General features: G+C 39.6%; 1 protein-coding gene across 5 annotated transcripts in view; it reads left to right on the forward strand.

Annotated features, from left to right (window-relative positions):
• Positions 1 to 16700, forward strand: part of mib1 (MIB E3 ubiquitin protein ligase 1) — a 66199-nt gene that overhangs the window by 14309 nt on the left and 35190 nt on the right. For all 5 annotated transcript variants that reach the window (XM_055014033.1, XM_055014035.1, XM_055014034.1 and 2 more), the window contains exons 4-12: positions 2974 to 3078; positions 4096 to 4162; positions 4610 to 4814; positions 5665 to 5848; positions 6934 to 7078; positions 7202 to 7335; positions 8193 to 8300; positions 8393 to 8590; positions 8835 to 8986. In XM_055014033.1, coding sequence (XP_054870008.1) covers positions 2974 to 3078; positions 4096 to 4162; positions 4610 to 4814; positions 5665 to 5848; positions 6934 to 7078; positions 7202 to 7335; positions 8193 to 8300; positions 8393 to 8590; positions 8835 to 8986 — 1298 coding nt within the window. The remainder of the gene's footprint in view (positions 1 to 2973; positions 3079 to 4095; positions 4163 to 4609; positions 4815 to 5664; positions 5849 to 6933; positions 7079 to 7201; positions 7336 to 8192; positions 8301 to 8392; positions 8591 to 8834; positions 8987 to 16700) is intronic.

A 16700-nucleotide genomic window follows, 5' to 3' on the forward strand; every position in this document is an offset into this window, starting at 1 on the left:
ACCTCATATACCTTTTATACCGATAAATCATCCCAATGTAGCTGTAGTGGGGAGTGAAAATTAACTGAAAATGTGCCCTCCTGTTACGGCTCAGGCAAATAAAATTTATAAAGAAAAGACAATTTTGAAAAATTAAGTAATCTTGGACAGTAAATTGTGACTATTATATTCCTAAAATATATGTAAAAAAAATTTAATTAACCCCAAATTAAGCTAAATATATTTGGCGAAATATTTCAGGCATTTTATTTAATCCAGTTGATTTAAACAGTTGGTAAACAGAAATTTTGCACAAGTTCATTCATTCATTCTAAAATCTTTTGGTGAACTTTAAGATTGTAGCATTTGAAGCTTATTCCATTTGTAGGAGCCTAGTACCTGAAATTTATTCTTCCAAGTTCAGTTTGAACATGTGATACAACAAATGTTAGTATAGCTTGTGATCTGTGTTCATGTGAGATCGTAGGGCGTTACCAATGAGGTATGTGAACTAATAAACAATGCAACTTTCTTCTGTCTGTCACAGTGATCAGCATAGTCTTTAGGATAGAGGAAGAGGTGTGCATATTCACAAAATGAGTACAATTAAGAACAGACATAATTGTACAATTGTAGCTCTGACTAGAATATGAGAACCAGGACTTGTTCCTATACAAAAATATTTATCCTACAATTTACTTGTCAATTTGTGTCACTGAAACTCCCCCTTTTCACTTGATTTCCTACACTCCTTCACTGTAACAGCAACAAAAAACATTCTTGCTGCAGGTTACTATAGCTAAAATACATCATTAGAAAGTTGTACAGTGTGTGATGAGGTTGCATTTGCTTAGCACAGTCTATTTAGATTTATACTGTAACTGTGCAGTAAAGTGCTTGCATTTTGACTCTGGTCCAGACCCCAGAGTATTCAATTTAAGAGTCCCTCTAGGCAATTTAAGATTTCATTTTGCTGTGTTATTTAATGGCATATCTCATTACTGTTTTATGATGCTGTAAGCAATATGCTCTCCAGAAAACCAGTATTACATGTCCTGCAGCCTAGATGTTCTGTTAGGTTAGCATATTACTCATAAGGCCCATTAATCAATTAGCTCTGGAAGGGGCCTGAAAATAATTTAACAGATTTCTGTATTTACTTAAGGCACAGCTTTTAATTAAAGAATTAATTCACTCCACTACAACTCTTCTCTTGACACTTTCCCAATGTTATGAAAGCAATGTGCTGCATGCAATGGAAAGAATTATCTTGTGAAAACTCTAGCTATTTTTCCATACTTGAATTGGTTTTGCAGTCCACTGTTCATAGCTCATTGCATATTTATGCCAGTAACTCATAATTTTCCTTGGCTTACAGCTAAAAGCTGTGAAATAATTCTCGCAACATAAGTCAGGTGAATTATTGTTCAGAATGTACATAACAATAAGTACTGACTTAACAAAATGACTTGTAGAAATGTTGTTACTAGTCTGTCAGGGTTCTTACTTGTGGTTTTGTCAAAACATAGACGGGCTGAGGTCCCTCTAATTATTAAATTTACATGCACAGGTTGAACGGGTGCAGGACAATCAAGGAACTATGAAATTAATAAGTAGTGCAACACCACCAAAAGCTTTCTGATGCGATGAGAAGAACAGTTTTCTGCACATAGCCTTGCTAATCATCTACAAATTTAAGTTTTGTTTTTTAGGCCTTTATATGAAGAAGGCTTCAGTCATTGTAGGAGTGTCTTCTTGAAATGCATCACTTTATGTGATTTGCTTTTCCCACATGGTGGTTTTGCAATGTCTGTAAAAACAGTTGCAACTTTTCTGTTTCCTTATGTAATACCTGACTGGCTCCACAATTGAGGGTGGATCCGTGATGAATAAGATTGTAAACAAGCAAAGTGCCTATGCTAGTGCCTGTACTTGCACATCATTATTTTGATAGTCATGAAAGATGATCACTGTTTTGGAAATCCATACTGTAGGGAAAGACAACTGCATCTGATTCTCTGTCATTATGAAAGAAGTGTCCTCTGAAACCTTAGTCACAACAAAATGTGCCGTTTTTGGATAGAAGGTCATATCAAAGGTTTCTTGATCTGATGAACAGTGTTTCCCACAAGCTCTCCCTGTGGTTTGGCTGAGCTAGGCTTGCATTTGTCTTGTTTTGTTTTCCTTGCAAAGAAATTGAAATTGCTGATTTTTTTTAAAATTAAAACATCTTTGGAGATTGCACAAGTATAGCTAACTGAAGAAATCAACAAGTGAACAATAAAATGCTTAGTATTGACTATAAAAATGAAATATAGGGAGAACTGAAGTAAAATGTAATTTTGACTTCATGAATCAAAGTATAATCAAATTAATTCTTGATTGGTCCCACTTCTAATATTTCTCTGTGTTTAGGGAATTAAACTTTCTTTGAAGTCGAAACACAGTCACTGTGCACCATACAGAGCATCTGACACAACACTGTGTAGATTTACCACATCAACTTGCCTACAACCTTGGCTCTCCTCTGTCCCATACATAATCTATCACCATAGAAGTGATACAAAAAGCTAAAACTGTTAGTTTGAGAGTGCAAAATGTAACATTAACCCTCTACATGGCCAGAAGTTGACACTGGACCCTTGAACTGGAGCAGCTCAAGTTCAACTTATGCGTTAGCAGACACCTTTTTTTTGAGCTGGACACTGAGTACTTACTTGGGTTTAGGTTTGCAGCTCAACCTTCACTCTGACCTTCCATTTGAAGTTACCTAATGTAAAGATAATGTCAATATGTTTTCACCATTTTATGAAGATGAAAAACACCTCATTGAAAAACTGCACTAAGAAAGCAACCCATGTCTGCTCAATGCTATATATAAATGTTTTCACATTCAGTATGCCAGAACTTTTGTTTTCTTTCTGATTAAAATTCAAAACAGTCTGCTTTCATTGTGTCCGTACTTGTTTTTCATATCATCCTCCTCCTCCACAGGTGACAGAGATCCAGGACTGGAGTGCAGCCAGCCCTCACAGTGCTGCCTACGTACTATGGGACAACGGGGCCAAGAACCTGTACAGAGTTGGCTTTGAGGGAATGGTGAGCAAACTTGCAGTCCAGTCTGACCCTTATGCATGGTCACTTACTCACACACATAAAAGATCAGCTGTCAGGTGCCTTTTGTGTTTGACCGTAGGGCTTAGGCTCTTTCTTTTGCTGCCAGGCTTTTGTGAGAGCCACGCAGCCAGCATGAGTGCAGGCAGCTGGAAGGGGATAGTTATCTGCATGATAAAGGCAATCTGTTCTTTCTGTTTTTAGGGGGAGAAAGTGAACATGGAGGTCAACTTTAGAGAAGGGGGACATTCTCTTGGGGTTGTTGTGGGCACAGCTACACACGCGTCCCACATGAAAAGCATTTCCTTCATTGGTGGAGACTGCCCTTGCCTTTTAACAAAAGTAGCCAATCGGGTTTCTCCGTTGCATAACAGACTTGTCCTTTGTTATTCAAATAGATTGAAAGGAAGGTAGATGGCATCTGCCTCTGGATTAAATTAATCATGGATTAGACCCCCCATCTTGCCTGTTTCATTTTGGCTTTGCTGTTTATTAAGACAGTGGGCTAATCCTGCAAATATAAGAAAACTGCAGCTTAGTGCATGTGCCAAATGCAGCATGACAAGCCAAAACCTTTCCTGTTTTGTTAGTGTTTGGTTTGCGCAGAAAGTACTATTCGATCATACATGTCCTGCTGCCTGGATACAGTACGATAGACACGCGTTATTAATTTGTTGAGACTTGTTGTAGTCAGGACTTTAGTGTTCCATCAGTTCAGAGGAGTGTTTGCTCCGCCTTATGATCATCTCTGCCCTCTAACTCTGTCACAGTGGCTGCGCATCTGAGTCATCACAAATGATATGATGCCTTCTCTCTGTAGCATTACAGTGTTTCATTGTCCTACCTTACCCTTAGGGCACTGATATTGTAAATGTTCTAGGCAACTACTGTGCCACTGCAGCTGAAGTGTGTAAATTCTCAATTTCATTATTCATAATCTTGCCCCTCTAACGGAATTATCTTGGGTAATTTTGTAACCCTTTCCATCTTTTTTTCTCACAGTCGGACCTGAAATGTGTCCAGGATGCCAAAGGAGGTTCATTTTACAGAGACCACTGTCCTGTTTTAGGTGAGTAAGCCAGTGATCTGTGTCTATCGTCATTATTGCACCAATTCTCTCACCTATCGTTCTGGTGCAGTGAATTCAAGGGCATTTGGAGTTTTACTTGTAGTTTAGGCTGTGTGGCCACTAGATGTCAGCACTACATAGTCACCTGGCTATCAAAAGCAGGTACAGACTCAGGTCATGCAGTTACAGTGTTCCACACATTTCAGGAATAAATTGTCTTTCACTGCAGTGGAAGCCCCTCATTAGGTTTGATAATGTCATTATTATAGAAAATGTGGAGTCCATATAGTAATGCAGTGCAGTGTAGTAGTCCTTTATCTGAAATGCCTTTTCCTGTTTGTCACTGCGCTTCTGCTTAAAGAGACAGTTTTGAAAATGCGCAGTGCTAAATATGTTTGTTAATGTAATTCTGTTATGGCTAAATGTAACATTACCTTTCTCTACCAGGTGAACAGAATGGTAATAGAAATCCTGGCGGTCTTCAGATCGGAGACCTGGTCAACATTGATCTGGATTTAGAAATTGTTCAGTCTCTACAGCATGGCCATGGAGGATGGACTGATGGCATGTTTGAAACCCTCACCACCACCGGCACAGTGTGTGGCATTGATGAGGATCACGACATTGTGGTTCAGTACCCCAGTGGGAACAGGTAGGCCCCTTGATAGACAGGCTCATATTTATAGACTCCTAATGACTTGAACTACTGAAACTGCATCGTCTCATCAGCATATTTCATTTTCATATAACCCCTTTCACCTCAGGTCAGTCAATAGTTCCAAGACCATTATTAGTAGTTCCTCACTAAAATATAATCATAGTTTGTAACATTTGATACTCTCAAAAAAGATCATTGTCAATTTAAGTTCAATATATAGTAAAATTGTGTATATAATTGTAATTTGGGGTGCTGAGATTACATTTTCAGAATATACACCTTTTGTTATATTTTTGATATATATTAAATAATATTTACATTTAATTAACATTTCAGTAAATTTAGATGTGGTTTGGTGCCACAAGAAGCAAATACTCAGTATCAAAGGTCTTGGATCCGGGCCATAAAGAGTTTGATTGGGACATATCTGTGATGTCAGCATGGTTAAAACGCATACAAATTAAGTTCTGTCACAGATACAATACTTAGATTTACCCAAGTGTTGATTAAACGTGTGTAACACATTAAAAGAATGTGTATGCTTTTTGAATTTAACACTTTATTTTTCACAAGCAACTTGTGGGACCTAATTGAAAACTATTAGATTGATAAGCTTAAATTATTGTTATGCTTTCAAGTAAAATTTATCTGGAATTATTTGACTCCTGAAACTGATTTGATGTGACCTGACTAACAATCTTTGTCTGAGTACGGACTACAACCTACAGAGAGCGCAGAAACCCGACAACAGCTTGTTGTTTAATTTTAGTCTGTTTCAAGTTGGTTGTGAATTGTGAGCGAGGTAGTCTGTGTTGTTTGAAAGCATTGATTTCTGGATCCTCAGATGGACATTCAACCCAGCAGTGCTGACGAAGGCCAATGTAGTGCGCAGTGGTGAAGTTGCAGCCGGTGCAGAGGGAGGCACTTCCCAGTTCCTTGTGGGAGATCTGGTCCAGATCTGCTATGACATCGACCGCATCAAACTGCTACAAAGAGGCCATGGGGAGTGGGCTGAGGCGATGCTACCTGTAAGAGTTTCATAGATGTGTGCAAATTTGTTCATGCTTACCGTCAACCTTATACATGTGAATACCAGCTTAAATTTTACGCTAGAATAAATAAGACAATAAATTTTATGTAGCCCTGTTTCACTAACATGATGGTTTTCTGAATAATCATTTTTCAGAAAATGTTTGTCAAACTATTTTAGAAATATGTCTACGTAAGGTTATTTTATTTATCAAGGAAGTATAATATTTAATGAAACTATACGCTGGACTGTGGGAGAGACAAAAATGATTACAGGATCTCACATGAATCATAACATATAACAATGGATACCTCCTCTTGAATCAGTCTATGCATGTTCTGCTGCCAGTTCTTTCATAAAATCTTTTTTCAGTCACAACATGACTTTATTCTTCCTATATTATGAAGTTTATTCATCGCTGCCCAGCGTGCCGTAGGTTATGTAACGCAGTCTGCTTCAAAATGCCACTTGTCCCTGCCAAACCAGTCTCCTCAGCAGCTAATGAGCCTTAAAGCCCTGAGATGGGTTGTATCTTTGATCACTAACCATGGCTGTTTGCCGCCCGCTGCTGCATCTACTGCAGCAGTCCCTGTTATTGATGACATCCTCCAGGACAGCCCCAGACCCGGCTCAACAGACTCCTAGTGCCTCTTTCTTTTATAGCCAGAACTGAGGTGATATAATTCAAAATTGAAAAGCATTATGTTCTGTCCTCTCTACATTGCCTGCATGGATGAGGAATAGACTCTCATGCAGAAGGGTCTCCTTCATTTATATCCATCTCCTTCTTTGTGAAATTGAATGTCCTCTGAATGATAACACAGCTTAAGTCTACAGTGCTATATTTTTTTCTTTTTTTTTTTTTTTTTTTTTTTTTTTTACAATGAGCTTGCTTTCTGCTCCTTGTAGGACAATTGCTGTGTTGAGCCAGTATCCTTTCCCCCTCACCTCTACTTTTGTAGTGCTTTCTCACAATCTCCCTCCATCTGTCCTCTGCCACGTACAGACTCAGTTACACAGCCCATAGCCCAGAGACAACAACCCACCATATACTAATGAGTTTGTCACAACATTTTTAAACAGACCCTAGGCAAGGTGGGCCGTGTGCAACAGATCTACTCTGACAGTGACCTGAAGGTCGAGGTTTGTGGGACTTCTTGGACGTACAATCCTGCTGCTGTCACCAAGATTGCCCCCTCTGGCTCTGCTGTCAGCAATGCCTCTGGAGGTATGTGTGAACATGAACTATTGACACGGAGAGAGTATCATTTTAGTTCTTTGTCCTCTCTACTCCTTGTATTCTGGCATCTACATGGAATCAGTTTCTCATGTTTTCCTTCTGTTTTGCCAGAGCGTCTGTCTCAGTTGCTGAAGAAACTTTTTGAGACACAAGAATCTGGAGACATCAATGAGGAGCTGGTCAAGGCAGCAGCCAACGGAGACCTGGCCAAAGTGGAGGACATTCTGAAGAGACCTGATGTGGATGTAAGTGCTTTAACATTTTGGTATTTTGCTATAAGCAGCTGGTGGATTTCTGTGTATTTTTTTTTTTAGGAAGACCCAGTGATTTCACCATTAAACATATACAGAACATCGGAGCACATTTATAATTGGAGCTGAAATACCCCTGGAAGTGCTCTGCTCTTCTGTCAGTATATTGAGAAGGCTGAGAGTCTCCCAGGAAAGGTCTCAAAGATCCTCCCACTGCTACACCTCTCTCAATCTGAACAGCATTAAGGCTGGGCCCAGAGGAGGCACCAAGGAGCACTGGTGTGCACTGCAGCACAGAAACTGAGTCACTCTCAGAATCAAGTGGAGATCTACAAACCCCATATGGTCGTAGGTTGTGTTCTATCACAGACTACAGGACAGGGACCCATTTGCCACAGGATAAAAATTTGTATCTTGTATAGGTTATAAGAACTTGTTATATCAAATCTGCATTGCTGTCTTTCACTCAGAGCATAAGAGAATGAATGAGTGTCTGTGCGTGTGTGTCATTGGTGAAGGCTGGCCAGATGCCCTATTGCCTTTCAGTGGAATTATTTGCTTAAAGCTGAGCACACTGAGCCCGGCCAAGTGATCCGGCTGCCAGGACAAGAGACGTCTCGAGACTCCCAAAGGAGTCCACATTAATATTTATGCTCTGAGTTTTTGCAGTGTTGCAGTTGGTGATGAAACATGCACACACAGCCGTGCATGCACATCTACACACACAAATGCTGAAACACACTCGCACTATTCTCATTTCCTAACCGCTAATTCAGTAAATGCAGATCTAGACATTAAACATGACATTTGACATGTACCCATTGTCTCACTGTGTCTTCATGTGTTTGCAGGTGAATGGGCAGTGTGCTGGACATACTGCCATGCAGGCAGCCAGTCAGAATGGTCACGTTGATGTTCTAAAGTTGCTGCTGAAACACAATGTGGATCTGGAGGCTGAGGTTGGTATTATTTTTAAAAATCCTTCTCACACTTGTGTTCTTTCATATCACAAATGCATCTTAACCTGTTATATGTATGTCACTGTACTCAGGACAAAGATGGAGACCGGGCAGTGCACCATGCAGCCTTTGGTGATGAGGGTTCTGTCATTGAGGTGCTACAGAGGGGTGGTGCTGACTTGAATGCCAGAAACAAACGAAGGCAGACTCCATTGCACATAGCCGTCAACAAAGGTCATCTACAAGTGGTTAAAACCCTGTTGGACTTTGGCTGTCACCCCAGCCTCCAGGTATTTAGAACTTTAATTTATTTGCCTATTGAAAAATGCTGCATGACATGCCTTGTGACATCTTACAGAAACAATATAGAAGCAAAAACCCATGACAACAATGCCAAACACAGTGACATTCTGCTTTTCATTGATTTTGAAATTACATGGTTTGGAAAGATGTTATGATAATTGAGTGGTTATATCATGCATGGTTTGAAATGGTGTAGTTAGAGTCGAAAGTAATACAAGGTTTTCCTTTTAGGATTCAGAAGGTGACACACCTCTGCACGATGCCATTAGCAAGAAGAGAGATGACATGTTGTCAGTGCTGCTGGAAGCCGGTGCTGATGTTACTATCACTAACAATAATGGGTTCAATGCCTTGCATCATGCTGCCCTGCGAGGAAACCCCAGGTATGTGACACTTTACCGTCGCAGCTAGCCGCGATGCACCTATTTGGTTACTACAGTATAAAAGTGTATGTTTAAAATGAAATCTGTGGAGGCAGTACTCTCAGGATCTCAACAAAGGTCTGCTTAATTGTCAATAAAGCTAAGATAAGCTACACATGGAATCCTAAAATGTACTTCCAAATCCTTTCTCCCTTTTTCATACAAAATTAATAGATAATGCGTAAGATGGGAAATGTAGTAATTTTTTGTTTTCTTTCTCTAGCAAAAACATAACTGTTTGCTGCAAGCTTGGCTATAGATGAACTGCTCACTAAATGCTATGGAAATTATCCTTAATGTTGTGGATTTGGAACATTTAAATGAGCTGATGTGTTTGGTTCAGTATCTCTGCTGTTTAGCTATACACCAAAAGCAGTCTTGCTTCACCGTTTTAAAGCTTATTGTTCAAGTTGACTACACTGGATCATTTCCTTATAGTAGCTGGCAGCTACTATTTAAATCAAACATTTAGACATTTTTTTCCCAATTTAAATTTTATTTGTAATTCAATTTTTTTTACCTTAATTTATTTTGAGAATGTATTTTATTTTCACTTTATTCTTTTTTTATTATTAGAGGGTGTTTTTGAGTAGTATTATGTGCACTTTCCTGCATCAAATCAGTGTCTGTATGTTCTCCAGTCATACATAGTTGCCATTGTGGTGATCTCACGGAATCGTGTCAAGGGAAAAAAATGTGCTTAGCCATGAGCATTGACTAATATTTGGGTTTATATATTGCTAGGGGTCATTCAGCTTAGCTCAGCTAGACACAGAAACCAAAATTTTAGATTCACTTTTCAAGCCATATCAGCCTTTTTAAGTATTAGTTGAAACTACAACCACTAGAGTTCATGTTTTGCTTCTCAGCAGGCAGGGTACAGAGGCCCTGACGGAATCACTAATCTGTTACTTAATCATCCTCCCTTGGAATGAAAAATTTGGACTCACCATCTACAGGTCTAAACTAGGAGACAATCTAGGCCAAGTCATTGACGTAAGCAATTACAAAATTTTGATTAACTGGCAGAGAATCCTATTGAGGATCAGTTTAGAATGTGTGTTTATTTCACAAATTGTTGTGTTTGATGTAAAGATCAGTTTTCATGTCATGGATTATCTTTTCAGCATCCTCTAAACTTGTTATGTAATAGACTGACACTGTCTGGTGTGAATCGAATAGATTTGTGCGAATTTAATATTTAAACTGAATCAACCATTTGATGCGCAAATTTCTTCCACAGATTCCACTTAAATTTAAAAATAGTTTAAAACACTAAAACACTTAAATACATTTAATTCCACTTCCTCACTACAACATTTTGTCCACCTATAATCTCTCACTTTTCTTTGACATTCATTGATGTTTCAATCAGGCCTATAGGTGTTATCCATCTCCTCATCAGATGCTATGTTCTCTGATGTTAACTTTTTTATCAGTATAGCTAATGGCTTCTCAAGTTCAATTGTTGTTTCCTTTTTACTGTTACGCGAATCCATCAACATGTTCTGTGAACAGAGCCTGCCCATGCAGCAGCAGCAGCAGTTCTTCTTGTCCTTGACCATTGCTATTTCTGACAAGCAGGTTGCTGTTCCTCTCTTTATCTGCTTTATTCTGGTCTCTCAACCCTGAGCATATTAAAGATGGCTCAGAGAGATGACTGTCTGTTTCATATTGATCATCCAGGGTCTCTTGAAGGTGGACTCTGCGATTCTGCAGACAGATTGTTTGGTATTTAGCTAGGCAGCATATTCAGATAGGTAGCATGTACCAGATTTACAATCCTTGTCACTCGCACTGCACCCTTTCCCCCTTGTCTCTCCTCCCCCAGCCTTTTGCCCTGTCCTGTGCTTGAGCATGGGACAACAAACACTGCAATAGTGTTGCATGGACTGATCCCAGCCATTTAGTTTGTTTCCCTTTTACAGAGCCAGGGCTGTGTTTAAACAGATTGAACACTTAGGAGATCATAAGGAGATATTTGCAGAATTTGACAAACAAAAAATAAAGGATTAGAATCATAACTCCCTTTTTTGAAGTGTTGGATATTAATGTTGCATAGTCATTATACAAGACTAGAGTGGTGTATAAAAGTTAACAGTATTTGTATGTTCGTGTGTGAGCGTGATTATCCCAGACTAAATGTCATTCCCCTTCACTGGCAGTTACTCTTTTGGCATGTGGACAAAGGGAATTCAGGTCGGAGGGCTGTAGAACACCTGTCATCTACCGCAAGCCTGGACAGACCCAGTCCTCCACCTCTGGTCCACTGCAGAATAGATTATCTAAGCCAGTTTAATGCCTGATTAGTTTGTCTTGCACTGATCAATTGATTTGCAGATTCACTAAGATATTACATACAAAAAAAAGTTGTCAAAAGGGTTTTCTCCATTCTAATGTATTGTCAAATAGGTTAAGGAATCATACAGTTAGTCAAATATTTACTTTTCAAAAGCAAATGATCAAAATGGTATTAGTAATAACATCAGTTGTCTAAACATTTTTAAAAATAATAGTACAAAAACATAGATGAGGTGGAAAATACATATTAAATATTATTTAATGAACACAGTATGAACAGGAACAGAAATGCAGAACCATCTAATTAAATCATTAAGTTAAAGTGAGTCCACAATAATGTATTTTGTAATGTATCTTAATTCTTAATGTATCTTCGTTCTTTTTTTTGGTAAAGTTTACAAAGGTACGGAACTATCCTGCTTTGTCTCTTCTGGCAGGTAATTCCAGAGGTGATGGTCTCTGAAATTGAATGCAGTTATATAGATACGTGTATATAGTAAATGTTTTTCAAACTTAACTGTGTAAATGGCAGGAAAAAAATGAAAATGACACAGAGAAAACTGAAAATTTGTCCATGGTCAGCCATCCCAGTCTTTGTAATTCAAGAGAGAAAAACTATTGCAAGGCAGCTGTGTAGTCTTTTACTGCATAGCTTTAAAATTTTAATGAATAACAGCACACATATTTAGGAAAGGTCACAGAGCAGCAGTTTAAACAAAATGATTTGCATTATAAATAGGAAAAAGCAATGGGTGCATAATGTGTATATGTAAACCTGGTTTAAGAATATACAATAGAAAGTTGGTCCACCATAGGATTCATTGATTTCCAGGCAAAAATGCTGGAGTAAAGTATTTTCTGTATCTGGCCTCCTGTCGTGTTGTGTGTGCATTGCTTGCTTCAGTCCACGCTCTGTCCCCTTGCCTTCAGAGAAACAAAGATATATGTCGCCTTCTCCAGCCTGCCCATTTACTTTTATTTCACGCTCGGGCTCCTGCAATATCGGGGAGACAGTCCACAAGTCCTAAAGCTCTTGAAAATCTCTCCCTAGGTTGAAGTAAAAGTACCTTATCCAGTTTGTTTTTAGTAGAGAGGCATTTGTTTCGATTGAGTGCTTAGAGAAATTCCTAACATAGAATCATATTTCTAAAAAAGTACTCTTGATGACTGTCGATAAGAAGTGCTTGGAGTTGGAAGCTAATCAAAAGGCCCTCAGATAAAGGATATCACATGAAGCCAGTCTGGTTAATGACTGATGTTATTATTGCTTCCGTTGGTAGCTTTCAGAGTTGGGCCTGCTGTTTTCCTTGTGTTTAGATTGAGTACTGGCACAGACTGTTCTAGCATGCATGGCCAAAACGAGTATAAAATGTAATTTCTCATCAAAACTATTACAGCACAACTCCTGGAGAACAGGAAAAAAAAAACTAGCTTCCTTTTTTTGTTCTGTTTGGCTAAGTGATGTAAGTTATTAACGTCAAATGCTAGCTTTTGGGTTCAGATAGAGAATGTGTCAGAGTCCCTGGTGTGCATGTAATGTGTTATGTGCCTGGGTGTTTTAAGAGCGTGGGTGGGTCTTCCAGCAGTGGAAACAAGATTGAGGAAGACACATAGGAAGAACCCTGTGGGTGACAGATGAATCTTTCAACTTGAAGTCCCAAATACTGAGACAAATCAACTCTACCAACAGGGGAGCGGCAGGAACTGGGGAGTTTTACAATATTTTACCTTGTTCATTATTCACATACACACCACTACAGAGTGTAAAGGCATTTCCTCATAAATTAAACCTAGTTGTTAAGTTTCACAATTTCGAGCGAATTATAAGTGCAGCTACAACCAGCAGCAGTAATGTCTTCAGGAAAGGATTTTCTTGGCCCTCCACATTGTGTGTTCTCCTTGTGTGTTTACCGCAGCTCCAGCCTGCAAGGAGAGCCTGGCTCATCTCTGTCTTTCCCTCGAGCTGCTAGAAGCCAGTAGCTGCTACAATACTGTAAACAATACGATTAATAGCCCATGACTCATAAAAGGGCTCTAAACAAGCCCTGCAGCGGCTGTCTGTACCCTTTTACATGTCACCTCCTTGTAATATTTGCCCTCCTCCCTCTCCGATATAGTTCTCAGCTTTCTTTAACACAGTAACATACAGAAAAACCCCATGGTAATTGTCTTACCTGAGGAGACGGACGAGTTCTGCAAGCAGGCACACTGAATTCTTCATGTATTGTTAGTACCAATAGGTCATGGTATAATGGTATTATTGTACTAAGGATCTTGGTTAGATAGAAAATAGTGTTGTAGGCCCATGGAGACAGTGGACATGGGTTGAATGTTTACTACAAATTTTCCGATATGTCCACACGTTGTTCATGACTAGCGTTGATTGAATAGTAGGTTCTTACCCTCATGTTCATTTTAGACTAGGCTGATCAAGTCAGACCACTGTGACTGAGTAAACTAGTGTTTGTTAGGGTGCACAGATGGATTTCAGAGTATTGTTCCAATGGGAAAACACTTTGATAGTAATGTGTTAATAATCAAGTCTATATGCTATACCCATATCCTCAAACAGGTTTGAGTAATTATACAAATGTCAGCTTTTAGATCAGCTGAAACAAAGGATTCAGGAGTGTTTTTGGGGTTATGTTTTATATTTTTTGTGTTTAAAAAGAGATCAGTTTGATGTTGCATTAAGTGCCAAATTAGTTAGGCAAAACACCAAAAGAGAGTAGAAAAGGAGGGATGGCAGGAGACACTGTGAGAGGGGATTTGAGTTTGATCTGCCTGCTTGTTCTGCAGCCACAGCATGTGAATATGTGAGACTGTAACCGTTTTGTGAGCGTGTGCTCCTGTGATTTGTACGTTCAGCTACTGTCCTCCAAAGCATCTGGCTCTCATCTACCCCAGCTTGTCCGACATCACTGCAGTATGCTTGGGGGAAAGGAGGGTGAAGACTTGGTGTGTGTGCGTGCGTGCGTGCGTGCGTGCGTGCGTGTACTGCACATTCCTTAAACAACTGTATTTTGCCCCTTCTTAGTGTCTTGCTCCCCTATTATTGTGTTTGTGTCTTTAGAACTCTCTACAATGCCATTGCGACCCTGCTGAGATGCATTAGCTCACTCCTTTATTTTTTTCTTTTGCCTATTCCCACCCACAGAGTAACTGACTGTTAGCATCCAGTGACAGTCAGTTTAGAAAGTGTTCTAGCAAGACAGCCGTACATTCTCACAGACATGTGAGTGCTGTATTTCTGAAATAGCGCACGCTGCACGTCTACCCCCCCCTACTATTTTTGAAACACCCCTTGATAGTCTGGTCAGAATGTCAATCCTGCTAGAGACAGAGGCAACACTCAGTCAGGAAAGGGGACCATACAAGAGTTTTGAAGCTGGGATTGATGTCTTTATTAGTCAGAATGAGACAGGTGCAGCACTGAATATGACATTCACAGGTGTTGTTGGTCGCAGAAAAACCATAAGCCAGTCATCATTAAATGGCCTGCTGTTATTACAGTGATTTTGTTGAAGGCATCACAGCAAAAAGGGTTCCTGTAGTCATCAAAGCATAGCTACAGCTGGTTGAAGGGGACCAAATCCATTCAAGAGGTGATTTGGTTCCATTTTACCAGCTTTAGCAAAGCATTGTGGAATCACTGTTTCAGAGATAGACACTAGAACTGTTGAAGTGCAGTGAACTGCCTAAAAGTTTTAGCAAAAAATAAAACAACGCTGTACAGAAGAAGGGCATGTTACATCTGAACACCTTTTTAAAACTTGAGTTGTGGCTCATTACAGCGTGTCCACCCACTAGTCAGAATGGACAGTGCTGTCTTTTTCTTCGTCCTGCTTTTTTCTTTGCCTTTTCACCTTCACCCATTCTGTATCACACACAAGTACGTTTAGCACACTACACCCCATTTACCAACACACCAATAACACACAGGTACAGTTGATCAACCTTACCTAACTTTCTCCTTTGCTGCCTCCAAGGCAGTCTATTTATCCTCCTCGCTATCTTTTTAAGTTTTATGCTTGCCCCCTCTCAGAGAGTGAGAAAAATTGTTCCCTGAGAAAAGGATAATAATAATCTGTGGCAGTGCACTTGAGTCAAATGTCCTGGAGTCATGAAGCAATTACAGGCTCTGACAGATGGGCCCTGCTGCAAGCACGCTGCTGCTCCGGTCACCGAGATGGCCAATAGACAAATGCAGAGGCATAACTACATACACAAGCTCTCTCACTCATACTCCTACAGCAGTACTCAGGGGTGTCAAGTCACAACATTAATTTAAACCAGTCATTTAAGTCCTCGGGACTGATTTGTAGTGTAGAGGGTACTGTTTGAAACTTGACTGAGAGCAGATTGTTTTATGTCTCTTTCAGGGATATACAGTTGTAACTTTTTCTACTACAGAGCATTCCTATGCTAATACAAAAATGATCAGACTAACATTCACAAAAAGAACTTTGATTTTGCTCGAGTGTGTGTTTCTAAGCTTGTGGTAGAGATGCAGTCAATCATAAGATCATTATTCCATTTCTGCTATTGCAGAAACATCAAACAATGTTACTCATTTTTTAGACAGGTAATGTGTGTTTGTATGTTTTGTTTTGTTTTTTAATTTGTCATAGCTGCAATATTTTGAAATTTGTCCTGCATAACACTCACCTCAAGCATTTATGCTTCCTGTAACTTTATCTTTGCAATGTACACTTAAGTGACATTTATTTGGCCTTTTTTCAGCAATCATTTATTCATAATTATAATAAATGTTCCCTTGACGCTATAACATAGAGGGGCTATGAAACATAGTCAGCTGTTGTAATTATTGGCTTTTTCTGCCAAGGCACGAATTAGGTTCTCAGAGTGACCGGCGACAGCTGAGGGATATACAGCACTGCTTGTAGTCAGGACGGAGGTCAACATAGGGCCAGCTTGATATGGCACACCAGAGGCAGGTCTATTTGTAACATACACTTGCACATTCATGCTTGCTCACTTACACACACAGTCACTCAGAGTCAGGTGGCCAGGCTGCTCACCTCGTCTAAGGGCCATAACAGGGCAAAAGCAGGGGGGACGACAGGCACTTAGCATTTGATAATGTCAGCATCTGCTGTGTTTGTCACTCAGACAGCAGGCCATCGCTATTGAAGGCCAGGGTGAAACATGGAGCGCAAGCTTGACAAACCCATACGCCTCTGATGTCTTGACAGAAAGAGAGTGACACTGACATAATATAATGCACATCGGTAAAATGGGGCAAAGCTGAAAAAAAATAAACTCTGAAAAGGCAGCTGTGTTCGACTGCTTTTCTCAAGTAAAAACGTTGCATATTCTACCTAGACTGTGGAGACCTTTGCCGTAGGCTAGT

The sequence above is a fragment of the Amphiprion ocellaris genome, chromosome 10 (genome assembly GCF_022539595.1).
Source record: "Amphiprion ocellaris isolate individual 3 ecotype Okinawa chromosome 10, ASM2253959v1, whole genome shotgun sequence".
Taxonomy (NCBI): domain Eukaryota; kingdom Metazoa; phylum Chordata; class Actinopteri; family Pomacentridae; genus Amphiprion; species Amphiprion ocellaris.